The sequence below is a fragment of the Tetrao urogallus genome (assembly GCF_951394365.1).
Source record: "Tetrao urogallus genome assembly, chromosome: 7".
Lineage (NCBI taxonomy): Eukaryota > Metazoa > Chordata > Aves > Galliformes > Phasianidae > Tetrao > Tetrao urogallus.
The window spans coordinates 5,750,726-5,777,684 of record NC_136820.1 but is presented as its reverse complement, the minus strand read 5'-3'; the positions used below and the strand labels follow the sequence as shown (position 1 = coordinate 5,777,684).

The following is a 26,959-nucleotide window of genomic DNA, read 5'->3' as shown; positions in this document are numbered from 1 at the left end:
GGGATCATCTCACAGACATTACTCATTCTTTTTTCAAGAAAGAGAGAAGGAGAATGGCTATCATTAATTTCCTCTAGTGAAAAATCTCCCTTTCTGAAGATTACCTCAAGCTTTTGAACTAGAGGAAGTTGCAGGAGAATCCTTTCGGGTGCATGCACAATTACTCAACTTTTGCTCATTATGTTCACACATTTGCTATCCTATCTCAGTTCAGGGTACATCAGGCATCAGCCCGGAATGCACGGCACTTTCCGGAAACGCTTTGCTGAGTTGGATGCCATCCCACAGACTTTTCTCCTGCTGCCGACTTACCCTTTCCTGTACTTCTCCAACTGTGTCTCTGCAAGCTGGTGCAATGCCAAGACAGTGGCAGCAGTTACAAACGTTAAGTGTTGTGGAAAGGCTTCCGAGGTCCTCGGAAGGGGATGTTGGTTGTTAAGGGCTGAGATACATTGCATTCGACTGAACAGAAGCAAAACCGATTCCTGAGACGCAAAGGTTAATTGGACAAATGGCTGAAAAGGATCACTCTGTTCTAACTCATTATTTGTTGATTTTATTTTATTTTTTTTTAATTTAAAAAGAGATTTTAAAATCGATTACGCAGCTGAAAATAATCCTCAAATTCCCAAATGCATGAGATCAAACCACAGAGGGCCTGAGACTGCCAGTAATACAATGATTGTAGAGGAGCAGCCCAGTAAATAAAAAGCAGGTAAATCAAATGCACATATGAAATTATACAGAATTTAGCAACCTGTCTTCATGTATCTTCTAACAGGAATCAGGTGCAGACACTGGTAACCCAGCTTCACTTCCAAAATCATTCATAACTCGGGGTGGGCAATACAGAAGGCTTTTCCATCACCACTTCCACCTACTCCTTCACGCATTATTCCTGTGCCAAGGCCTTGACTACACCATAATTCAGGCAGCACAACAGAACACTACTGTAAGTTAGAAACGCAATCTGATGACAGTCATATTTACTCAGAAAAAATACACAAGTTGTTTCAAATCACCTGTGACAGAGAGCAAACAACAAAAAAAACCCCCAACGTACTATGAAAAGGAAGAGGGTGGATTTCATTTCATTTGTAGTGTGGTGAAATGCATTCTCCCTCTTCCATATCACATTTCTTAAAATACTCAGCTAAGAAAATAACATCAGCCTTCAAACTGATTTGTCTTACATCCAACAGACTTCACATTATGGAAAATGCTGCATATAATGTTCACAGGATTGATAATGCTCTCAGGATAATTACTGTATTTTTTTTTTTAAATTTTCAAAGCAAGTCTGCTTCCTCATAATCCTGCAGGAAGACAGCAGCTTACAAAGAGCGTTGTGTTTGCAGCAACACTGATTTCCTCTGAGTCATTCAAACTGGACACGGGCAAGTTACTGAACTTGCACAGAATTATTCAAATCTGTCCAACAATGAAGGAGACCAAGATTTAAAAGAAAAAGTAGAAGCCCATAAAATCAAAGGTGACTTAGAGCTTCCAAATATAGGCATTATCTGATAATGTAAGTGGTGTCTGGCATTTGGCTCTTTTTCTGGCTCTTCTGAATCACTCCGTGTCTGGTAGGGCCTCCTTGTTCCAGAAATGGCACCTTTTCCAGCCCAATTCTGCTGGAAAAACTGACTAGTCCTTAATTAAATCACTTGAGCATGTCTGGGAGTGAGCATAATGCTACACTATCATCCTGCCACACACAACAAAGCTACAGATAAAACTCTGCGATGTTGCGATGATGCAAATATTAACAGGCACTATATTTGAAGAATATGCCTTTGTGTCCCTGCAAAACAGATTAAACTTGGGAATCAATAAAATGTGACGTAAGATATGTTAAATATGTTAAAGCTCCTACTGTCTCCTTACACATGCTCAGAAAGTTAATGCAATATTACCTTGTCATACATGCATATACTCATCCAAGAGATGCTTGCCCTTTAAAAACCTTACTGGACCCAGGTCACCCAGCTAAACATGTGTCCCAGAGCAAGGCTGTAGTTTGGTGGTACATAACCAAGACTCAGTTGGTGGCATCTCAGCGCCAGTGATGTTTAGTCTGGCATTACATGAAGACCGTTGAAGCTTCCTGGTTGAATCTGAATACGGAACTTTGAAGTCTTTTATAATATGCTCTTAACATAGAGATTAACCCTCGAAAGTTGGCACACATGGGCAGAGTTCCACAGTTGTGAGTTTCATATTGAGAAGACTGTGTGCCAAAGAACAATTGGGTAAGGAGTGGAAAGGCTGAACATCAGCGATTAAAACTGGAGAATGTATGCAAGAGCTGCTCAGAGGGACACTGGGAAACAGCTGAGGAAGGCACTGTGAGGAGGGGAGAGAAGCACTAGAGAAATCAAGAGCAGTGCTTTGGTCAAGAATACTTTCCTTGGTATTTTCACCAGCCTTTTCACCAGCAGCTTTTGCTGTCTTAGAAATTCAAAGACATTTCTAGAAAAATGATAAAATAAAGTGTGCCATTATGATAAGCAGAGAATAAAGAAGAAAAAAAAAACAAAACACCATACACAACAAAAGACAGAACATATGTCTTAAGGACTTCCCAATGCATAGCTAAAAGCCAGTGGAACTGAGTTACAGAGCAGAGCTCAGGGAGCTCATGACACAAGGCTGGGGCTGCAGTGCCCTGCAGGAGCAAGGGACAGCCCTCCAGTGCCCACTAACCTTCCTCCACCCCTGCATTTTATTTCCATCTTCCTTCCAAAAATCTATATACTGCCCTAGGAGCCATTCTGGCTTCTTCAGTGATATTAAGGAAATGACCTGTAAGACTTGGGAATTAGTGATCATAAAGGAAAGCACTGACATAAACAGTAACAAGGAATTCCTATATAAATATATATATACATATATAAATACATATATATGTATATATGTGTGTGTGTGTGTGTATTTATGTAGATTTGAACATGCTTACTGCAAGATTATCATGGCACTGTACTATTACCAGCACCCAGCAGATATTTAAAGCAGAAAGTAAGTCCACAGTCCTGACCAGCAAGGTCTCATCCACAGCTCACATCAGGCATGACTAAGACAGATAACTGTCAATCTGATTCATACAAGCTCAAATCTGCCCCACAAAGCCCAGGCTAACACAGCCAAGAGCACAAAACTCAACACATCTGCATACACAAACACAGCCCTCGTGAGCTGCATGTACCTCCTCCATGTTTATCCACCTTAGTCAGCATCACATGTGCCATGTGTGTGCCAAAGGATAGAGAAAAGCTTTGTCAAGGTGACCAAAACCTTGCCACTCCTGGCAAATAAGTAGTTTTCAGTATAGATCTACCAGTTCATCTGACAAAACAACGCTCTTGTAGTCTTATCCTGTCAAAGCCCCCAGTGCAGGCCTACACTTACAGTGCAATATTTCCACTTTGGTGGGGCTTAACGTGTCAGTCAGCACATCTATCCACAGCACAACAGACACAGATGGTGGCAGGATTGGCTGCTAACAACTGGATTGTTCTCATTATAGTATCTATGCCATATGGTGGAAAAAGTACGTGATAGACAAGACTTCCTCAAAACTGACACTTGACCAGTCTGCTTTGCTTTAAAAAAATTATATGAAACCAGAGTAATTTGGTACCCAAGCTTTGAAGCCATGTGAACTAGCATGCATCCTCCAAAAACCAAGGTCGACTACACATTTCCAAATGTGAGGAAATTGAAAACTGTGAAAAGAAGCAGGCCAGAGGGAGCAAAGGCAGAAAACCCCAGTCTTGCACAGGTGGTACTCCTCCATTTTGCAGCCTGTCACCTTCAGGCACACCACCAAAGGCAACTAAATCAGACAACTCACAAACGGAGCTGACGTCAAATCATAAGGAATTTTGCTCCCACAGATTCTACATTTAGGTGATCAGAAATGCTAAGATTTGTGTTCAGAAAACAACTATCCGCCATTACTGAGGTTACACCTGCAGAAAGTACAAATCAGGTAAGAAAAGCACCTGTCACAAAAGGGTGAGAAGCTAAAAGGCAAGAATTAAATACAAAATATCCTATTAGCTTTATATTGCAACAGAACGCGGAATGGAGCCCTGTTCAGGCATTTGAAGTCTCATCTACAGGCTCACCCAAATAGCAAACCAGACAGCCTATCAGTCCAGTTGTTTCTCCTCCAGTAATGACTCTGAAGAGTGATAGGGGCTACACACAGCTCATGCTTCAGGTTAGCCAAAAGCCACAACCTCACATAGCCTTTGCTCTGAGTATCTCAGGGACGTGGAAAGATTTTCATTTAAACCTCCAGGGGATGCTTCACATATCTGTAACTCTAATCCAGGAGATAATGTCATCCTTTGCTGGTTCTCAAAGTCAGGATAACTGGCAGACTCCACACTCTCACTCTCTTCCAAGCAGCATCTGCTCAGACTGCTGGCATGATTTTCCAGAACAGCTACTCTAAGAAGGGACAGATTGCTCAAAATGAAAGCACGAAAAAGTGCCTAACAGAGCAAGCTATGGCCTATTTCACAGAGTACTACCATCCACTCTTTCTCTACTGCTGCTCAGAAAACTCCTAGAAATTAAGCATGGTAAAGAGAAGAATCCTCCAGCAACCAAGTCCTGAATGTCTGTCTCCACGAGTAGCAGAGAATCACGAATAATAAACACTGGTCAGAGAGGATCTTCTGAAGCAACAACTCCTTCAGCATCGTGACTATCACAGGGAAATATCATGTCAGCTGTGGCTTCACCCAGCTGCATCCTGAGAACCTCCAAAAACATAAGACACCATGTGCCTCAACATAACCTCTCCAAGTGTTGCACCAGCCTCTGAGTAAGGAAGCCAGCTGCCCACTTGCATTAAAGCAAGGGGTCATTTCACCCACAGTGCTAGGCCATGTGCTTCTTCTAGGACTTCATAAGGTTTCTGTCAGCCCACTCCTGTTTCTCCAAGACCTGGATTGAAGGGTTACCATCTGCCACTACAGCCACTCCCTTAGATTACACACCGTTATAGAGCATAATACTGTATTACCCATATAAAAGAAAATAACCCCGTGCAGCGAATGCACACTGCAACAACGGTCTTTATGGGCACATCTGACTAAACAAGTGGGTTAAATAATGTATTCCTCTCTCTCCCCTGCTACAATTCTTCAGATTCTTCAAAGGTCAGAGATACTCAGCAAAGAAGCCAAGAAGATTCTGTGCTCCCCTCTCTGCTATCTCACTGTCTGTATTACCATCTCACCTGATGCCTCCCAAGCTTCCTAGGTTGGGAGCTGCTGTCTAGATCAAAGACGCTCTCTGTGGAGGATTATGTAGCCTTGCAAAACTTTCCATTGACAAATACTACAGAAGGGATGTCTCACCCTCCACAAAGCTATGATCCCACCACACCTTAGGAATATGGGGTGCCTAAGCCTTTATTTGAGCTTCTCCTGAGCTGCTAAGCAGCACGCTGTTTTCTGGCATGGACTTATTAATGTGCCATGTTAAAAATTCCCTGGAAGGAACAGAGCTGACAGTGTTTCCCTTGTTCTAATATGTACTTAGAAAATAGCACAGCTGAATTACTTTACATTCACTTATCACAGTAATCTTTTTGTTCTGTTATCTCATGCTCTGAAATAAAGAGCTTTGTGAGAAAGACCTGTTTCTTCTCCTGAAGAAAAATACGAAGTTTATTGCATGGAGGGTACCAGTGACATTTTTTGATTGTCAAATATTTGTATACAGAGTAAGAATTTCCAAATAGCTTGTGTTGCTAGCAGAAATCGGTGATATTCTGAAAGCAGATTAACTGTCTTTCAGTCAGTGACTGCAGAAAAGCCTGCGTACACTGAGACACATAGTAAATGCCTTCCTGCAGTTGAGGAATGTGCACAAGAGCAAGGCAGCTCCATTTCTTCTAAGTCAGAACAGTTGCAGTTCTCCACCAAAGCTCAACCAGACTGCCATCAAAGTCTCCAGAGCCTCAAGGCAGAACAGCAGTGAAACCAGGTCTGCATGTGTTTCCAGAACAATTTATGCCAGTTCAAGGGCATCAGAAATGACTTCCCCACTTCTTTATGACAAATACGATGGTTGTATTTGTCACCATAATAAAAAAAAGGCTGAGTGCACTGCGGTGTCAATCTCCGAGCGAACCGATCTGATAAGCTATCGCACCGTGCAAAGAATCAAATGGTGTGGCTGGACCTTGTCAGAGGAGCAGAGCAGACTGCTGAACAACGTAACCTAACCACACAGCACCGCCTGGCACCACATCCCCCATGCCAAAGTCACATCCACTCTCCTGGAAGAGCCGGTGGCCTAGATTTAGGCCCCCATAGGGCAGCAGCACACGCAGGACCAGGCACAGGAGAGAACATCACAGAGCAGATTTGTCCCCATGCCACTTCCCTGCCCCAAGCAGCTTTCCTGCTGGAGTGCTTTTAAGTTGGAGCCTTCACATGCTACCACTGGTGGACTTCCAAGTGCATGACCAAAGGACCCCAGCAGATACGGGCGGGCAGCCAGGGCACAGCCCAACCTTCTCTTGTAACGGTAGATAAAATGCTTTAAGCAGTCACTGCTCCCATCCTGTAAGCTGTGTTCAGCAGTCATCTAAGCACAGCCAATTTACTTCAGACAGGCAGCTCCCAGATTAACCTGGATCAGCTCCGGGCACTGAGAAAGAATAACAGACAGCTACGGGGAAGATCTCAGAAACACGCTTCTTAAGCAATGCTGAGAATATGCTTGAAGCAGCAGAGAAGACACTCGTCCAGTGTCACATCAGAGACGGAGGTGGGGCAGAACCATCGCCTTGTCCTCTTAGACCACTTCACTTCTCATTGCATCCCTTAGAGATTTCACAGTGCATGAAAGCACATACATTACGTAAGCACTCATTATATAGTGCGAATGTCTTCCACTTCAGATTTAAGGAAAACCTTAATGCATTATTCATTACTTCAGCATTTACTCCTTGCTGTTCAGATCATGGATCCTATTTTTTTTAACAGCCTTCCTGCTTATTTTTATCTTAAGTTCCGGAGAAATATTTCTTAGCTATATTTTTCACTATAATTTGGGGATGGAAAGGCAGGCCATCAGGCGATTTGTGAAGGTGATGGAAGCAGGGGTAACTGAACAGAAGCCTGAAGCATTTTCAGCAATACTCAAAAATAGGTCACGTGGAATTGAAAAGTTGTAACTGCTAGGAGAAGAAAAATGGAACTAACCTTAAAACTCCTTGGAAGATCTAGCCACCAGCCACTGTTACTTTGCAGCATAAGTCCAGCAGAACTAAATTTACTTAACTGGACAGGTTTTGCTGACATTCAGCACACGGATGAGCAGTGCTGTATTAAAAGCACAAGAAAGCACCAGGAAACATCATGGTTTTCCTAAGGCAGAAGTTTAAGGCTGCCTCTTTCTCAAAGTGTGTCAAATAAATCCCCAAACACTGAACAGTTACAGCTTAGTCTTAAAAGGTCACGCACTATTTAAAAGTAAAAAAAATTACAAATTAAAAGCCAAAGCAGAGCACTGGAGGAATCACACAGGCTGTGAGGATTGCAGTGGGCATTCTGCTACACATGTGATTCTTGTCATCTTCTTTGCCCTGCTCACGCTGCATACGGCCAGTGCTTCAGGTGCTTTGCTGCTGAGTGGATGCAAGTTGCTGTGAACTCCAGGCAGAGCAGATTTGCTGAACTGAAGTAACCCTGCCGGCAAGGATCCAGCCAGACATCTTCAGGGTTACTAGGATTCATGCTTAAAGAAGAGGAACGCTGTCTCTCTAATAAAAATAAAAACTGCCAAAGGCAGATGTCTCAGCTTTTGGTCGGATATTACGTGGTTGGGATTGCATTGCACAGGATTTAATAAGGGGAAGTTCTCTTATCTCCCTTGGTTAGGCAAAAAAAAAAAAAAAAAATAGAATATATATATATATATATATATTTATATCAAAAACAGAAAAATACAAAATACGTATTTTCAGCTTTAAAGAGAAATGAGAAAAATAGCTGCGACCATGCGGCCTTCATACTAGTTATTCCTCTTACTAAGAGAGGAAAATAAAGTGCCTGACATTATGCAAATCTTGACAGTGTAAGAAAGGTTAATAGCGTTTACTGGACTTCTAATAGGGATAATTACAGCATTTCTGCACAGCCCATATGCACCAAAAAGGTGATTTCATTTGTTTTCTTATTTATTCCACCATTAGAAAATTCAAGGCGTTCTACCTCCAAACTCATTTTCACTGATGAGCCAATTACCAGTTCTCCTCACCTTTACTTTGATAAAGCAAAGCATTTCTGTGCAGTCAAGCAACATATATGAGGCTCCTGAAGCTTCACAACTGGGCAACACATTAATTCCTCCAATGGGATTGCTTTTGTTTCACAACGTTGGTGGCTGGGACATCCAATGAGGAGGAAAACCTTGATGTCTCACCCTGGGGCACCCCTCAAGCATATTTTGAGGGGTGCCTGTCCCCCCACCAGGCTGGATTCTCCTCCAGCACGATGCTGACAAGGCTTGGAATGTGGCGGTTGCAGCAACGTCCTGATATGGACTATGTGAAACCTGACACATCATGAGAAGAGAAGAAGGAAGAAGAAGATAGCAGGCCCAAGAGGATGATCCTTGGAGAATATGGCAGCAACCGTGTCATACAGCAGACCTGGTTGTAGCCCCTTGGGTGTTCATAGGTTTTTCACTAGTTTAAACAATCTAAAAATTATTCAAGTGACAACTGCTATGGCCTATATATGAAATATATAAAAATCATTCCCTGCCCAAGGCCTCAAACCTCAAACACAGAAAAAGACCAGCCAAGTAGCAGAGCCTGTAGGGAAAAGGCAAAAAAAAAAAAAGGAAAAAAAAAAAGGCAAAAATGCCAGCATTCATGAGCACTTCACTGAAAGAAAATGCCAAGGGCAAGACTGCAATTCGGCATCTTGCTCCGAATGAGGTCACCATGAAGCAGCACCATCCTCTGGGAAAGAAGCTCAAGAAAAGAGCACACAGTGACACAGGAGGAGGAGGAGGACAGGACTCCACTTTGGAAAGGAAGGCTATAAGGCTATAGCCTCCCCTCCTAGCAAGAGGAGGAGATAACAACACATCACATGTAACAGGCTCAAGATGCAATCACACCAAGAGCAGCTTTCCCAGAAATGCAGAGCATAAGAAAGAAGCAGAAAAATGAAATTCAAACTTTCCTTCTGATCTTCAGAGAAGAGCAAGAACGGGTCAGCCATGAACTTTACTGTTAGGACTGAAGCACAATTTAACAGTTGGGACAGAGCACTATGTGGAAAACAGGATGACCGATGACTGGAGCACAACCTTCATGCAGGTCTATCTTCCCTGCAGAGGGCTCACAGTTCTCTTTCCTCACAGCCCCAAACAAGAGGAGGAAGAATCAGAGAATGTCTTGAGTTGGAAGGGACCTGAAAGCCCACCCAGTTCCAAGCCCCTACTGTAGGCAGAGCTGCCACCCAGCAGATCAGGCTGCCCAGGGCCCCATCCAACCCGGCCTTGCACATCTCCAGGGATGGGACACCAACAGCACCTTTGGGTAACCTGTGCCAGTGCCTCACCACTCTCTGGGTAAAGAATTTCTTCTTTATATCTAATCTAAACCTACCCTCTTTTAGTTTGAAGCTACCTCCTGCCCTCCCTTCAGCTGAAGTCTGGCCAACCACACAGGCCAAACATGCCAACTCCTACCAGTAAGTTGCACCTCCTGTTTACACGACGACATCGGTGCTATTTGGTACCAGGTACCGAACTATGAAAGATAAATCAACTCAGGTCTTTTCCACCCTTATGAGAAGCAGTTATTCAGGTGCATATATTGCCCCAGTGGAATTTTGCTTGGTCATAAAAAGCACTCAGACAAATCTAAGTTGCTCTGCAGTCTCTTGCAATGAGTAAGCAGGGGTGACAACACCAACGCAAGGGAAGTTTGGTTACAACATGAGGTCAGCCAATACTCAGATGGGATCAACAATCCAGCAGAAAAATGCTGCTGTAAAGAGTTAGTCAACATTGCCACCCTGCTAGCTCTGTGTGAAGAAACCTCTCACACGGTGTGCAATCCACCTCATTTCCTACGTGAGCAGAGTTGAGTGTTGGGCTCTTCCTTTCATCCCCACCCACCCCATGCCAACACTCCCCCATGTTCTGAAAGGCTCTTTCAAGAAGGGAAGCCCATCACATCTGCAGGATGTGAAATGTGGGCTAACTGGAGGAGGTGCAGCTGAGGCAGAACACAAGACATAGCCCACAGCAGGCACCTATGCATTCAACTCCCTGGACGTGGGACCTGGCTGGGAAACATCCAGCCCTCTCTGTTTCAGCTTGCTTTGAGCAGACAACAGCCTCTGCTCTTCCACCAGACAATGCTGCAAGGGAGGAATGCAAGAGGTTTCAGGTTATGGATCACGATAGTCTGAACAATTGGTACGCGTAGCTCCAAGTCATTAGTCCCCTTGTTTTTAGGAGCTATCTTCATAGTTTATGAACTTTCAGCACTGGCAATGCTCAGCCTTGCAAAGGTGACAGCATACAGATGGAGAAATCAATTTAGGGATCCCAGTCTAGCTGACTGGTATCCATGGGTAAAGCTTATCCCAGGTTGTAGTAAACAGGAAGAGACTTCCTGAATTCAAATCAAACTACTGAGCTCCTCTATCACACCTCAGACCACAGCTTTAATTCCAGCCCAGCCTCCTCTCTCCTCAAATCAATTCCTTTAGCACTCCACATGCCCACAGCTAATAAATCACATCAGAAAGGGAATGAGAGGCAACAGAGGCAAAGCACTGCATACTGGAAGAAGTTCTAACCCCAAAGCTCCTTGCCTGCTTGAAGACAGGAAAAAGGGAAATAGCCGTATGTGGGATAAATTCCTTTTTCATCCTTTATTTGCTTTGTCTCTTTGGGTGAATGCTTCAAGAACTGTGTAAGGTCTTCCAGAGCAGCAGTTTTCACTTCTGCTGCCTGGTGGGCTGGCCTGGAGGCCATTGAGATCAATAATACAACTATCTCAATTTAATGAGATTATAAATAACATAATCCCAGCTTCTAAAGTCAAATCTCTGCACCAAAAGATGCCCTTGTACAGTCACGTGCATACATATTTTCTATTTCAGCAACCTGCTCTTCTTCACTGAACTAAGGTTTGGGAAGAAAAAAAGGCTAGTTCAGTACAAAGCCCTGTTCTCCCTGCTCCATTAACCTGCTTTTATTTCCCCTGGCTATACGCACACAGAAAGAAATAGCAAACCAGCAGCAAATCCCCCAAGTGATTGCAAGCAGTGGCAAGAAGGAAGCATCCTTTCCTCACGCTGGAAAGCAGAATGTCCACAGTGCCAAAAGTTTTTGCTTCTTGATGGCAGGCCAGCCAGCAGGCACGCTGAGCCCTGCTCAGAGACGGCCCTGGTAGCTCAGCATCACTGTGGGAGCAACCACTCATACCACCATCACGCCATGCCACTGCCCTCTGTCTTGGCTCCTCACTGTTTCAGGGTTACACTATTCCCATGAACTGCTGCTTGTGTTTCTGCACAGAAAGCAAACAAGAGAACATGCTATCCTCCATACACACCATGCCCTGCAAGGAGGAGGAGGGATTAGGAGCAAACAATGTCGGAGTGTCTGCGGCGAGCTGGAAACAGTCCCAGCATCAAACTTCACAATGACACACAGGAAGAAGTTCTGAAAGTTTCCCAGTCAAAGAGTAGCCCTGCGTGCCAGGCTCAGGGGTGTCTGGACATAAGAATGGCCTTTAAAGCATAAGGATGCAAGAGTACTGCACACAGAGACAGCCCCTGTGAATGCAGAGAACAGTGGCCTGAGCACAGCTCAGCTCTGTTATTTTTTTTTTCTCTCTCTCTTCTAGCATTCAGTGCTAATTGTGCAGTCCAGCTTCTTAACCTTATTTAGGTCAGAAGCTTCAATACAAAATAGCCTTAGAAACATTAATCTTCTGTGGGGTGGGAAAGCCTGCTTGGCCAGAAGCAGAGCTCGCCAGGTATTAGCAAAGCCCACTTTAGAAAGTGAGGATGGGAAGACACAGTGCTTCATGAATGGCGCTGGGCCGAAGTGCAAAATTATGCCTCGTGCAGCTTTGCACATGCTTTCCACGTTTTGTGGGTAAAGCAGCCCTTTGCAAACAACGTGCACAATGTGCACCAGAGTGGTGAGGATACCGACAAAATGTTCCCTGAGGTTTCACCCTGACATCCTGCCAGTGATATCGTGCCTTCCTCCACCTTGTCATGCTGTGGTCTGCTTTCTTCTGCAGCCCGAACAGGTGATAACACAGTGGTGAAGTGGCAAGGGAGGTAACACAGGCACTCCTCATGAGCAGAGGTGACAGCATACACTCTAAGCCCTGGTAACTGTTTTACCAGATTCAATACTGGGCTTAAAGCAACACAGACACATCTCTGGTAGTTTTTCTCAGGGGTTCTTACACACCTGCAGGTCTACAAAGTACACGAAGCGGAAATTATAACCATTTTACAACGACGTTCTCATTCCCATTTCTTCATTAGTCTGAGGATAAACTAATCGCTGCTCTACAGAAAGCACTTCAGGTTATTTGAAGATGTGTGATTTGTGCCAGTTTTGTTACCATGACTTCCTCCTGAAGTTGTGCCATAAAGCCAACTTGTGAAAACAATCAAACTCATAGTTTAATAACTACAGGCAATAAGCACAGTACTACAACATTGAGATTGCCATGCATCACATTCCTAAGGCAAAGCAACAGTAAGGAAAGTAGGATGAAAAAACAGCACAGCAAGGAAATGGGCAGAAGTGTTTGATGGGCTGCAGCAGACAGGAGGATAGAAGGAGGGAATAAGCAAGCTGCAGAAAGATGTGTCATTAGGCAGCATTTGTCAGGTTCAATTTGTTTCCCTGCTGGAGTTCAGGTGGCACTGAGATGAAAAGAAGTTCAATAATTCTCCTTTAGCACCCAATTACTTCAGCAGGGAGAAAAGTGCCACCGCTGGCTGGACCCGCCAGCCATCTCCATTTCTCATCCCTGCTCCTCACTGAGTCAAGAACAGCAGCCCACAGCTTGCTCAGGAAGAGCTGTATGTGCTTTCCACATTCTACTTGCTGGGTTTGCTCACATCGACCAGTCCCAATGACCTCTACCAGTCCTCTGTTACCACTATTTCCACATTTCCAGATCACTCAAAGTATCGCTTATTTCACAAGAGAAAATGCTCTGGGATTTGGCAGCATTTTCAGAAGCAATTCAGTTCTGAGGAGCAGACCTGGGACGTACAACCAGAGCCAAACACCAGCAGTAATTAAAACAGAAGCGACAGCCTCAGTGCCATCTCAGGACACTAAATTGAAGCTAGTGCAAGATCTTTGCTCCCAGACTACATTATATTGCCCTGTAGTAAATAAATATATGTGCAAAGTTTATGGACAACATTTGATTAACACTGGGATACAATTACTCTATATCACGAGGTACAAAATCACAGGAACAGGGAAAATAAATCCAAAACATACAAGTAACAACAAGAAAAATGACAGGACTGACAGCTGGCAAGCCTCCAGAAGGAAACAAGTTTTCAGACTACCAATTGACATTCCTGACGAAAAACACACCAAGGAGGACGGTACTCATTAGCTGCTCTGCCTCTGGGTTCCAAACGATCCCTTAAAATGCACCATTAAGTACTTCTAAAACTAATCTACAAGCACTTTTGTACGGACAACTCACACTCCTACAAATACCAAAGCCAAATCAAGTCATATCGACACAGTGAAGACAAATGACTCCACATTGACAGAGCTGAGATTCCTTCAGTACTTTCTATTTTTAAGAGACATGCTGAAGCACTCTGTGTTGGAGAGCTGCTAAACAAGATCATTCTGATATCAATTCATTAGTCTTTCCTCCCAGAGCTGATATCTCTGGGCACTGTCTTTAAGGCAGTAAGATGCAGATGGGGCAGCAATTTTCAGTGTCAACAATGGCACAGCAGAATCAGAAAGACTCAAATGAGGGCTCAGGAAAAAAAAAACCTGGAAGGTTGTGCTGTTAAGCTCCTAATGTACCTACTAATTCCTTTTAACAACCACTCTTGTGAGTTAAAAATAATTCCATGTCCAGCACATCAGGAAGTTAAGAAGGCCTTTTTCTTTGAAGCCTTAAGCCCATCTGAGGAACAGAAATCAAAAACATAGAGACTTTCTTTCCCTAAAGCTCTGGTCCAGGAGATTCCTCTATTTCCTTCTCCAGAACAAAAGGCAAGGCCGCAATTTTCAATGAGGTTTTGCCTGAAACTTGAACTATCTTAAAAGGTTCTGATTTTCAACCTGCCTGGGGAGAGGCTTCAGCAGAGGAGACAGAAATACTGCAGAACATCTTGGAACAGAAAGCAGATTAGAGGATCTTGGGGGAAATACCACAGATGATCAAAGGAAACTGAAAGTCCCTGGCCTCGTAGACAGGTGATATCGTAATACAGACCTAACGGCTTGAGAGCAAAGGCTCAATCAAAACGCAATTCGGCTACCTGGAAGCAGTCAAGGTGTGGCAAGGCAATTTAAGAGGCAGGCAAAGCCAGTGAGAAGTGTTCAGTAGGACAGGAGACAGGATGAGGAAGGAGGCACATTCAGATCGAAAGAGCGAGTCTGAAGGTCAGTCAAAGATAGAGGCAATTTCATTTCAACTGACAGAAACTCACTGGACAGATTACCGTGTATCTTTTTATTTTCACTTGTATTTTGCCCAGTTTGGGTGCACAGATGTGCAATTTAGAGTTCAAAAATGCAGCTGTATTTCAAACAAACAAAAAGGGCTGGCCAGGGAACTGGTGGAGTCACCATCCCTGGAAGTGTTCAAGAAACATGTAGATGTGGCACTGAGGGACATAGTTAGTGAACATGGTGGGGATGGGCCGACAGTTGGACTGGATGATCTCAGTAGTCTTTTCCAATCTTTTCTATGATTCTACGAAAAAAAAAGTCAAAAATGAAATGGGTCTGGAAGCTCCTTGCAGCTGAAGGTGAAGCGAGCCAACCCACAGCAAAATGCAAGTGTTTTTGGTTTAAAAAAAGAAAAGGGAAACATCACATGCTTAGATGGGGCTTTGGCTTGAGCACTTCAACTTTCATCTACAGGTGTTTTTTCCAACATTTTTACGGTCAATTGCTCAGTGTGGATGTTGTCCAAGTATCTATTAAATCCATGAGCTGCTGATGGAGGACTGCTCGGTCCCAAAACTTCTTTTCTGTCCATTAAGCCACAATTTCCTTTCCTGTGCTAATACTTTTCACCAGAGAAATTAGAAGTGATTAAAATACGCAATTGAGAGTTGTTTCTTGTTGTTTTTTTTTTTTGTAACCGAAGAGTAATCTGTATCAAAAGATCCCTCTGAGATATGCTGGAAACAAGGCCAAGTTGCCTGCCAGTAGCACTGACCCATTCATCCCTCCCCACAGCTCACATCTTAATCCAACCCCAAGTTTCCACTAGCTGGATTCAGGTCCCTCTGTACAGTCCTGGCTCACAGTGCTTATGCTCAAACAGCGCTCATCCTGTTCTGCTGCAGAAAGAGAAGGTGTGATGCCATCCTGCTTGTTGCTCAACACCCTGTTTGCCTTGGGGAGGCCAGTGCAGAGGACAGCTGGCACACACAGTTTGGGCTGCACTGATCGTGAACCGGGAATTCAAACACAGCCAGAGATAAGGCAAGGAGTAGGACAAAGGAACAGCAGGAAAATATGTGCAGACAGATAGCAAAAACTGCACTGCTGTTGCTGCCAAAAGCATAGGGTAACTCTGGCTGGCCTGTATAAAGGCTGCAGAAGAGGAATAAGGCAGTCACTTTATGTGCTGTGATCAGTAGGTTCAGCAGCAAAGCCACAGAACTTCCATTTTGTGCATAAAAGCAACAAATCCAAACATTTTACAGCTAATTTTTCAGTATTAAATTAGAATCATTTCTGGCATAGAATTCTGCAGTTCAGTGGCAGCTTGGCGAACTTGGTCTTATTTGCTCAAAGAGAATATATACAAAGACTAAAACAGGAGTCCCAAGTTAACACCTGCTGTGCATCCAACAGCAGACAACCACCAGTTCAGCAGAAAGCTGGCTAACACTGACACCAGCCAAACCCCAGAGAGGTCACTGACCGCCAGTCACCACGAGCAATGCTGCAGAAGCATCACTGGAGCAGGACAGCATTCGCTTTCTGTGACCGCAAGCACATGCTGAACAGACCAACAAGGGAGAAGTGGGGAAAAACAGAGCTATAAATAAAAAGGAGTCAAGGGAGAACTCTCAAAACAAAAGTCACAGTCTCCTCCTCCTGCATCCAGAAGAGGTTCGTGCTTTTTCACCTTTGTTAAGCAAAGGAAGGGCACATCATTTTTGCATGACTAACAGCATGTTGGGAGTGCAAGGGATTCAGGGCAGGAAGCCTGCCACCACACCACAAAACAAAATCCTTGCTGATTAATTAGCTGTTCAATAACCCATTATAAACCAGCTCAGCTGCCGGACAGCTACTTCAGCTAAATTTGTACGGCATCGAGACAACTTCACCTGAAACACTTTGAAGAAAGAAAAAAGGCAAGAAGAAAATATTCCAATTCCTTCTCTTCCCCTTAAATCTAAGGCAAGAACTGTAGCCAGGAATAGCATTATCTGGCAGGACTTTTCTTCAGATGACCAGAAGGTCATTACAGCATCATGTGCCAGACTCCCACCCCAGACACAGAGCCAGGACAGACAGACAACCTACATGGCACCAAGGTGCCCTCACACACCAGACATGCCCATGCTATGTACAGCAGCACTAGACATGGGAACCCAAACCTATTCCAGGCAAGCTGGCTGGATGCTGCAGTCAGCCCAGCTGTCTCACCAGCCAGCTCCTGGGGAGAGCCATGAATGGAAACAAGGTCAATTAGCTCAGCTGGAGCACAGGAATAGCTCAGTCAGATCCTTGCTCTGATACTCACCTGAATTATTCAGAATAGACCTGGGTGTCCCTGCACAATCGTGTTATTTCACGTAGATGGTCAGTGCAACAGATTATAGAATCACAGAATGGTTTCGATTGGAAGGGACCATTAAGATCACATAATTCCAACCACCCTGCTATAAACAGGGACATCTTACACCAGACCATTTTGCTCACACCCTATCCAGCCTGGCCTTGAATGCTTCCAGGGAGGGGGCATCCATGGCCTCACTGGGAAACCTGTCCTAGTGTGATACCACCCTCACAGTAAAGAATTTCTTCCCCCTATCTAAATCTACCCTCTTGCAGTTTAAAACCATTTCCCCTTGTCCTGTTGCTATCTGTCCTTATAAAAATTCCCTCCCCAGCTTTCCTGTAGGCCTCCTTCAGGTACTGAAAGGCCACTATAAGGACCTCCTGGAGCCTTCTCTTCTCCAGGCTGAACAGCCCCAGCTCTCTCAGCCTGTCCTCATAGCAGAGGTGCTCCTTTGTTCATCTCCGTGGTCCTCCTCTGGACCCGCTCCAACAACTGCTCCTTCTTGTGTTGGGGGCCCCAGAACTGGATGCAGTAATCCAGATGAGGTCTCAAAAGAGCAGAGGAGGGGGGCAGAATCACCTCCCTCGTCCTGCTGGTTACACTTCTCTTAATGCAACCAAGCATACAATTGACCTTCTGGGCTGCAAGCGCACACTGCCAGCTCATATTGAGTCTTTAATCAATCAACACCTCCAAATCCTACTCCTCAGGGCTGCTTTTAGCCACTCTCCACCCAACCTGTATCTGTATCGTGTGGTTGAGATTGCCCTAACCTAGTTGTAGGACCTTGCACTTGGCCTTGTTGAGCTTCACAAGGTTGGCATAGGCCCACCTCTCAGGCCTGTCCAGGTCCCTCTGGATAGCATCCCTTCCCTCTAACAAGTCAACTGCACCACTCAGCTTGGTGTTGCCTGCAAACTTGCAGTGTGCAGTTGATCCCACTGTCCATATCACCTACAAAGATGTTAAATAACACCAGACCCAACACCAATCCCTGAAGAACACCACCCATCAATGATCTCCACTTGAACACTGCACCGTTGACCACAACTCTCTGAGTGTGACCATCCAGCCAATTCCTTATTCAGGGAGCAGTCCATCCATCAAATCCCTTTTTCTGCAATTTGGAGACCATAATGGCATGCAGGTCAGCATCAAACGCTTTGCAGAAGTCCAGGTAGATGATGTCAATTGCTCTTCCTTTATCTACTGATGCTGTAGCTCTATCATAAAAGGCTACCAAATTCATCAGGTATGACTTGCCCTTGGTGAAGCCATGTTAGTTACCACCAATCACTACATCTTTATTTTGCATGTGCCAACAAGCCCTGCAGCACAATCCATGCAGAAGTGCAATCCCTACTTGAGTAGGGAGAAAATAATAATGATGCTAATACACTGTGGACTATCTGCTGGATTCATCCCACTGCAGATGGAGTGTGTTCAATAACCAGAGTATTTCACTATTAGCATCTATAACAATGTATTCTCAAGCGCATTTTTCCATACTAATTAACTTTTCTTGTTATTATTTATGCACTGTTCAACTTCTAGTACATCTGCCCACACATGGGTGCAGTCAGCTCAATCACTTTTTTCCAGTAACCTCTTTATTACCAGCCTCTACTGGTATTATTTCCACCAATAGTGGAAATAATAGTGCAGGGCTGAAGTCTTGCTCCTGCCCTTAAAACCTCCACACTGTGAGGATGGAAATTAGGTCAGCAGCACTCACTCTCCCAGCTACTCTATGACACTTGTTATGTCTGAAAGCAATACCAGTCAGGAGCAAGGAGTGGATGTGCTGTCCAGGAGAGAGGTAGAAGGAGAGGGTGAGCGCTGGGCAAGGGGAAGCCATCCCCACCTCTGGCATGGAGCTCTCACCTGCACCTTGCTGCTGCCACCAAGCACTTGGATGCTCTGCCACCAGCAGTATCATCCTGCAATGGATTAGTGCTTGAATCCCAGCTGGCACCATCCCCCCTTGTGAAAAAAATAAAATAAAAATTAAAGAATCTGGAGACAAAGAAGCTACTGCATTCCTATTTTTAACCACCATTATTAATGCTGCCACAGTTCTTGCCTCCATCACCCTTCCACGCAAAAGCACTGAGAAATAACTGCAGCCTGTAGTAATTACTTCACGGTGATGCTGTGCCTCGATATGTCAGCTTACACCTGCACTGCCACCAAGAACAATACCACTTAAAAATAAGTAATAGACATGCTATAATCTGTGCCCTATCAACTTCTTCCTGCTCATCTGGCTGAGCCTGGAGATCACTGTTTGGGCAGGGCTCCCAGCAACTCTAGGCAGCGCTAATTGCAGGCTAGAGCTGCAGGGCCCTCCTCACACCGCCACATGAGAACTGAGCTCCGGCAGCAGGAAGAGTTGAAGCCCTAGAACCAGCCTCCTCAGAATGCCCCAGCCTCATGCAGCTGGAGATGGCCTCCGCAGAGACAGTCTTGCCTCGCCTGGGCAGGGCTGAGTGGGATTCCACCCACACAGATCTGCAGTATTTAATGGCTTTATTTGTGGCCCCCGGGTTTGCGTTCCCCCTTTTCCTGGTGAGACAACAGCGGCAGCATCTTTAGACTTTAGGAGTGCTCCTATTGCTCTTTTTAAGGCAAAGCTACAAATCCGCTGCTCTTGAGGCTGTACTGTGAGCTCCGAAACTGCAGTAGAGTCAGAAAGCGATCTAGATTTCTTCTTACAGGATGCAGCCCTGCACATTGGCACTATTCTGCTTCCTGCAGCTGGGTGGGGCAGCACATCTCTGAAAAGCTGAGCAGGATGAGGTCACAGCCCCACGGGCCCTGAAGCAGGCAGCAGAACATCGGGTGCTGATCGACTGCCACGAATCAGCCGATCCATCTGATGTTTGCTGTGTGGGATCCAGCAAGCCCTGCAGAATCTGCAGGAGTAATTTGGCAGCTCTGCTTTCCTAAAGTACCTGCAATCCTTAACTTGAATCCAGTGACGTGCAACAAACGGGCAGCAAAGCCCCGAAGGCATCGAGTGAAACTATGCAGACATTAAGTGATGCCAGATGTATCAAGTACACATGTTGGAAATTTTATACATCTGAAGTAAATGCTTGCCTCCCTGATCCATCCCATTCTAGTCAGGCTTTCTGGGACAAATTGCAGTGTCTCAGGAAGGTTAGAATAAAAGACAGGAGAAAGTTTGGTTTTCTTTTACATTGAAGAACTGACCTTTAACTATACCCCTCCTCCAGCCACATTCTTAGCTTTAAAGGGTATACTGGTAAAAGTAGCTGTTGAGATACAGCTGCACAGATGCTCAAGGAATGCATTCAGATGCTCAATCGTGGAAGTAAAGCAAATGCACAGATCACTCTTTAAAAGTGACCCTGCTAAGCTCATATAGATTGAGGGCAAAATAGCAACAGTCAGTTCTGCCACACCATTATTTTCATCTTAGAAAGTGCAAATTAATGGCATGACATGCCTCTGTACTTCTAGCGTCCATTAAAAAAAACACTTTGCAAAGCACCCCTAGAAGATATCTAAAAAACTCCTTTATTCTCACGTTTTTTCCTGAGATAGCAGGAGGCAGGATTTCCTACACATTACATAAGGAGGGGAGGGTGTATTTGTTCTTTCGCAATTTAAGACTTATTAGCACAGCCGAGTTATTTGAGTAGGGCCTCTTTCCTGCTCTTTTATTGCAGGGGAATTATTCTTGGCAGGGCCCCAGCACAGCATTAGCTTGATAGAGGAAAACCAAACAGACCCAGAAAGAGACATGGAGCAGAGATACCTTGGGGCTATGCTGGGTCACTGAGAGTCACCATGACAGAGAGAAATTACAAAGGCAGCCCAATGCAGAGCCTCCGAGGCATGCAGGTATGGACACTGCTGCTACTACCAGACCCTGCTGCAAGCAGAAGCAAAGTTGTGTATTTGGAGACAGGTTCCCTTCCCATCATTCTGACTGCATCATGACAAATTGAAAATGGCCAGCTGGGGGTTACAGAGCTGGGGGCAGGGGGCTGAAGAACTCCACAAGGGAAACACAGACACCAACCCTCAGGGAAATGGAGCCAAGAGAGGGAAACCTCTGCAAGTACAAACCTTACTTTGCTACCTGTATTTGTTACTCTACGGCAATCAGCGCAACACACATTAAGGCTTTATTGCAGATCCCTTCAGCATCAGGAAGAGATAACTGTGACAAGAAGGAACAAGAGCTGTGCTCCATACAACATGAGCCCAAGACCTAGCAGTCTGATGCTCCACCATCTTCCTACCATATGTATATTTTTTATTTAAAGAAAAAAAAGGCTTTCAGATTCTCTGTCAATTTGCATTTTTTGAATTGACAAGCATGACTATAATTTTTTTTTTTTTTTAAAAAAAAGGTCTTCATAAGGTTACCGCTCAGTATTAAAAAGTATAACTCAAACCAGTTAGAAAACCTCCCCCAGAAAATGTGCTGCGAAACGTGCGCAGCTAATTGCTGCCCTTGGCTTCCAGCATGCTTTCAAGTAAGTAATTAAACTAGAGGATGCACCTCTAGCGTGCTCTGTGCATCAGCTGGTGCTGCATGTACCTGTGTCATGTTTAGTGCTGCAGTCACACAGCAGGCGCTCCTGGCACGTACGAACTAGACAGCAATCATGGATATCATGGCAATCATGAGTTCAGGTGACGGAATCAAGAATCACAGAATATCCCAAGCTGGAAGGGACCCACAAGGATCTCAGAGCCCAGCTCTTGGCTCCACACAGAACCACCATAAGATCAAATCCTGCGTCTGAGAGCACTGTCCAAACTTTCCTTCAACTCCAGCAGCAGCTGTGACCACTGCTCTGAAGAGCCTGTTCCAGTGCTCACACTCTGCTGAGGAACCTCTTCCTAACACTCAGTCTGAATGGCCAGGAGGGACAGGCCTGAGACAGGTACAGACTGAGAATGGAAAGAGATCTTCCCCCCACTGCAGACCTGAGGTGAGGGGATAGCCCTCCTGGTCCTCTCCTGACCTCTGCCAGAGAAAACATCTTCTCTGGGGCTGCTTGTTCTCCGTATGAGGAATCTCACTGCATTTTATTTGACCTCAGTAGTCTGTCATGATCATGCCACCCTAACACTACATTTTCTTGAGGTGAGTATAAACCATTGTTGACATTTCCCCAATCCAAGGGTTGCTAGCAGCAAGGAAGGTCAGCTCTGCCCCTGATTTAAACAAGTGCCACGTTTGCTGTACCATACCTGCAAGAAATACCATGAGTTTGGACAATTTCACCCACATTTGATACTTTAATCCAATTTGTCACATTCGCCTCCATGTTCATCACGTTAATCTCTTCTAAAATTACTCTCCAGTCCTCTGAATGAAAATACCTCATTCCTCCACTCCAAACGGTCATAAACATAGATCCTTGTAAAGTAAGAAGGAGGGTGAGGGTAGGGCTGTATTTCTCTATTTTTGCACTGCAGTGATGCATTTCAAAATAGCTTAGCAGTAGTAGTCATACTTACCGATTTGGTATACATTCCTCCTGCTGCTATTCTTAAGAAATTTAGCACTTTTGGGAATGTGTGGATTATTTTTTCCCCTCCTTCAGCGGATTACTTTTTTTTTTGGTTTGTTTGTCTTAAATAAATGAGGGCATTCTTTCTTTCCTTTCCTGCAACACCGTTCTTTCAGTGCAAAGCTGCCCAGGGCTTGAAGAAATCCTCATCTTCCAGCCTCACCTGGAAATGAGCAGCAATTTTTCCCATTGCTAGTGCCTGAAAGAAGTCCAAGAAGTCTCAAAGTTGTGTGAAGTGAACGGGGATGAAGAAAAATTTAAAAATACATATTTAAAAGCACAAAAAACCAGCCTTTCAACTGTCATGAAAGCTCTTGTACAGAGATCTACAGCTCAGATTAAGATTCTTCACTGCTCTTTACACATTATTTATGACTATCTATCTTCTTGACTTGCTGCATGTTCTTGGGTTTAGAAAGTAAGAAATGCAGGCTGTCACACAGGAGCTACGCTGCCAGCAAGCAGCCCCTGAGACCACACAGAGTTGCATGACTTAGGTACAAAGTGCATTAGCAAAAAGGCAGCACGCTTACGAGCTAAGCTGTCAGGCTAAACAGACTTCAGATCAACCAGGAAAAGCTTGCCGCTGAAGTTCCCTGCTATGACCATCCACTGAGCACCTTAAGCACGCACCTTCTGTAGCACACTGATTGTGTTGGGCCAAAGCACTGGGAAGCCTTGTGCAGCACCAATGTGTTCCTAACTAAAGGAGATGAGTTTTCCCTGCCAATTATCAACTGGAGGCAATTCACCTGGGCAAAGATTAGTTTGCAGGCCATTTTATCAGCTTCCAGGGTCTGTAGCTGGGTGAACATGGACTTCATGTGCACAGGAGGCTGCTTCTGATTTCAGCAAAGCCTCTAACAGCAGCAAAGCTCCATGGACCTCAGCAACACAACACAAGCAAGAGGAAATTCCTTCCTGCTCCTCCCTGAGGTGCTGAGTAAAACTCTTCCCATGTACACTTTCTTTCCTGCACTGTATTGATTTTTCTGTTCCCACATTGACTTTCCCAGGAAGCTTTCACAGGCCTGTCTGTGGATGTACATCACTCACTCTTTTCTTTTCAGCTTATCAGAAGCGTGGTCAAGTACTGAAAACAATTGTACAGTGCGTATTTGTGCAATTGAATGGAACAAGAAAAAACTACTTGTATCGAGATCCTTCAGAGTTTCAGAGTGTTCACTAATTTGAGTACCTGCTTGGCTACGCTGGATAGAAAGAAAGTGACATGTAGGCTAAAATCAGAAACTCCACAGGCACAGTGTGCAGCCTGGGCCAACACAGGCTTATGTTGTAATCCACTTTCTCTGTCTTTTTCAATAGATGTATTGTTTTGGGTTGTGCTTCTCCCCCAATCCTGCTGAAGATGCAGAAGTGAGGGGCAGTTAACACTTCAGCAGAGGAGGGCCTAATGCAAATAAATAAGTAGAAATCACCAAAGACACTTTTTTGTTTTTTCAGAACTGGAACCAAACAATCCTAAGATTGGAGGGATGAAGGGATGGATGCTCCCCAGCAGTAATACCTGCCCCTGATACCCAGCTCCGTGAGACCTTATCCCCAGGACCACCTCAGCCAGCACAACTGGAAGAGCTATCACTAAGGAAAGGGGGAGGTGTGGGGTGTCTGAAATAGCAGCACAGCCAACGAAAGCTGAAAGTGCAACATCTAACTGCTCCTAGCTGGACTCTCAGCTCCATTTTGGCTTCTGTGTTGTCGTGGCTGGAGGCTGATAGACATTTCCTTTGCTGGAGCATCGGGTGCCCCTGTACCACACAGCAAGCAGGAGGAAAGCTGCACAGAGATGTCCCTGACTGAGGACACTGTACCACAACACCAGATGCCAAAACACTGTTACCATCTTTCCAGCGTGCCTGACCTCTGTGACCACATGGACAACAGCCATCATTCAGCATGGCAGCTCGGTTCCAGGGAAGGAAAGGGCTCCTGGCACCACCAAGCATAACGGTTTGTCAGCATTTCCTTTCCCCATCATAATCTCATATTTAGAAGTCTGAGAGTCACCCTACTAATTTCCAGCTGGGATTCTGAACAGAAGCCGGAGAGAAAAGCAAGTTTCTCGATGCCACAAACTAAACAACAGATAAGCTGGGACAGATTTAATATGTGAAAAGAAGAGGGCGAAATTACAGCAAAATCTTCACTGCATTCTTACAGAGAGTTTAGCAACACAGTTCTTAGGAAAAGAGGCACCCAGCACTGCTGTGTAATTACTTACAAAAAAACACCCCTGGCTTTGCAGCTGTGCAACAGAAGTACCAGCCTAGTTTGTTTCAAAGGTCAGCTTGGCCACTGACCACACTGCAAACAGATCATACGCAGTGTCTCTAAACTCAGTGAAGTCTGGGCTGGCTGGCTGCCTGCAGGAAGGTTTCAGCCCTGCCCAGCAGACGCCCTGCCACCACCACAGAAGGAAGAGGCAGCCGGTCATATCAGCATGGCACGGGGACAATCCAAGTAACTGCCCCACATTAAGCACTCTTGCAGATGAGCAGCTCCTCCAGCTTAGCAAATACTCAGTGAATGCTTGCTCATTATTGACCTGTGTCACCCTCATGAGACGAGCTGTGGCATTCCACGCTCATTATACAGCCCAAGGCATGCTCTGAAGTCTTTTGATCTCCCCCTTAATGAGGAGTAGGCACAAGGCAGAGCAGACTGCAGCCCCAACACTGATGTTAAGGAAGTCACAGCCCCAAGCAAAGCATTTTTGCTTCTGGTAGGAAAGAAAAGTCTGTGACTTGTTCAAAAGGCTCTCACTTTTTGCAGAACCAATCCTTGATCATGGCAACAAGCCCTAACTAGCCCACGGTGACCAACCATAACCAATAAGCATAAATACACATGAACTTAACCATCATTAGCTCATCATTTGTCAAGGACTTGAACAGCTTTATCAAGAGACAATCACCATACCTTCCAACATCAGGACTCAATCAGGGATCCACCACAAGGAGTGGGAATGGAAGGCAAGAAGGAAGAAGGTACTAGGATCACAATGGGGCACTACAGCACCTAAAGCCTAGAGGTATTGACCAAGGGAAGCTGGTCCAACAGGACAAATGCTGCCTTTTACCTGTTCTCCAGCAGCGTCATGCAGATGACCTCCCGCACACCTGGGTTGTTGGCTTTCTCAATGGAGCAGCTCTGCAGGTTCCACGTAGCCACCCTCAGCACGGGTCTGCCATCCCTCAGCCCCCCAAACATCTCCACAGAGGGGCGAGTGGAGATGATCTGGGTTGGGCCCCCAGGGGGAAAATCCAAGTCCTCGCTCTGGAGGCTGAGAGAAGTGGGGCTGGGATGCGGCTTGGCTGTGAAGTTGAGGCCACCGTTGGTGTTCGTTGAAGGGGGTCGGGACCTCTCTGCAAAAATCTGATGCCGGATTTTGTCTAGGAAAGAGGAATTGATGCAGTTCATCCTCACCAGGTCCTCGATACTTTTGAAGGGCCCGTGCTCCTTGCGGTAGTCCACGATGCTGTTGGCGATCTTCTCGGTGACGCCGCGGATGCTCATGAGCTGCGCCGGCGTGGCGGTGTTGATGTTGATCTTGGTGGCGGACAGGTGGTGCTCGGAGGCCGGGTCCTTCCGCAGGGAGCTGGGCGAATGCTGCGCCGAGCTGCCCTTACTGCTCACGCAGATCTCGAACTTCACCTGCTCCAGCTTGGCCGCCCCCACCCCGCTCACCAGCGCCAAGTCCTCCACCTTCTTGAAGCCACCGATGTACTCGCGGTACTCCACGATGTTCTGGGCCACCACTCGGGTGACCCCGGGCAGAGTCATCAGCTCCTCCTCGGTGGCCGTGTTGATGTTGAGCCTCTCCTGGTTGACCAGGATGTTGCTGAAGTTGCACGCCGCGCTGAACTTGCGGCTGTGGCACAGGTCGGCAGGGTCCCGGGGGATGGAGCGGTGGCAGCCCAGGTTGCCCCCCATCTCACCGCCGCCGCACCAGGGCGCTGCCGGAGCCGGGGCGAGCCGAGAGCCCGGGCCTCATGGACCCCGCGGCGACCGCCGCTGCCTGGGGACAGAGCCAAAAGGCGCTCAGACAGCCCCTCAACAGCCCGTCCTCCCTCCTCCTCCGGGTACCACACGACGCTCCCCGGCCGTTCGCCGGACAGCGGGGAGAAGCGACCGGAACGCCCCGATTCCACTCCCGCCCCCAGCGCGCAGTGCCGCTCAGCCCCGCTCCGCTGCCGCCCCGGGCGCCCACCGCCGCGCGCGCCCCGCCGGCGGGAGTTGTGGTTCGCTGCGAGCTCCCGCCCCTCCGCTGCCGGGCGGTGCCTGCCACAGCGCACCGCCTCCCGGGGCGGGCCGAGCCCGTGCC

The 26,959-nt window shown here is 45.9% G+C and overlaps 1 protein-coding gene across 1 annotated transcript in view; it reads right to left on the bottom strand.

The window, feature by feature from the left end:
• The window catches only part of EEPD1 (endonuclease/exonuclease/phosphatase family domain containing 1), a gene marked incomplete at both ends in the record, with an annotated part of 59,849 nt that extends 33,281 nt beyond the window's left edge, over positions 1-26,568 (bottom strand). The window contains one exon of the mRNA XM_079538379.1: positions 25,715-26,568. Coding sequence (XP_079394505.1) covers positions 25,715-26,568 — 854 coding nt within the window. The remainder of the gene's footprint in view (positions 1-25,714) is intronic.
• Between the last annotated feature and the right edge of the window lie 391 nt (positions 26,569-26,959).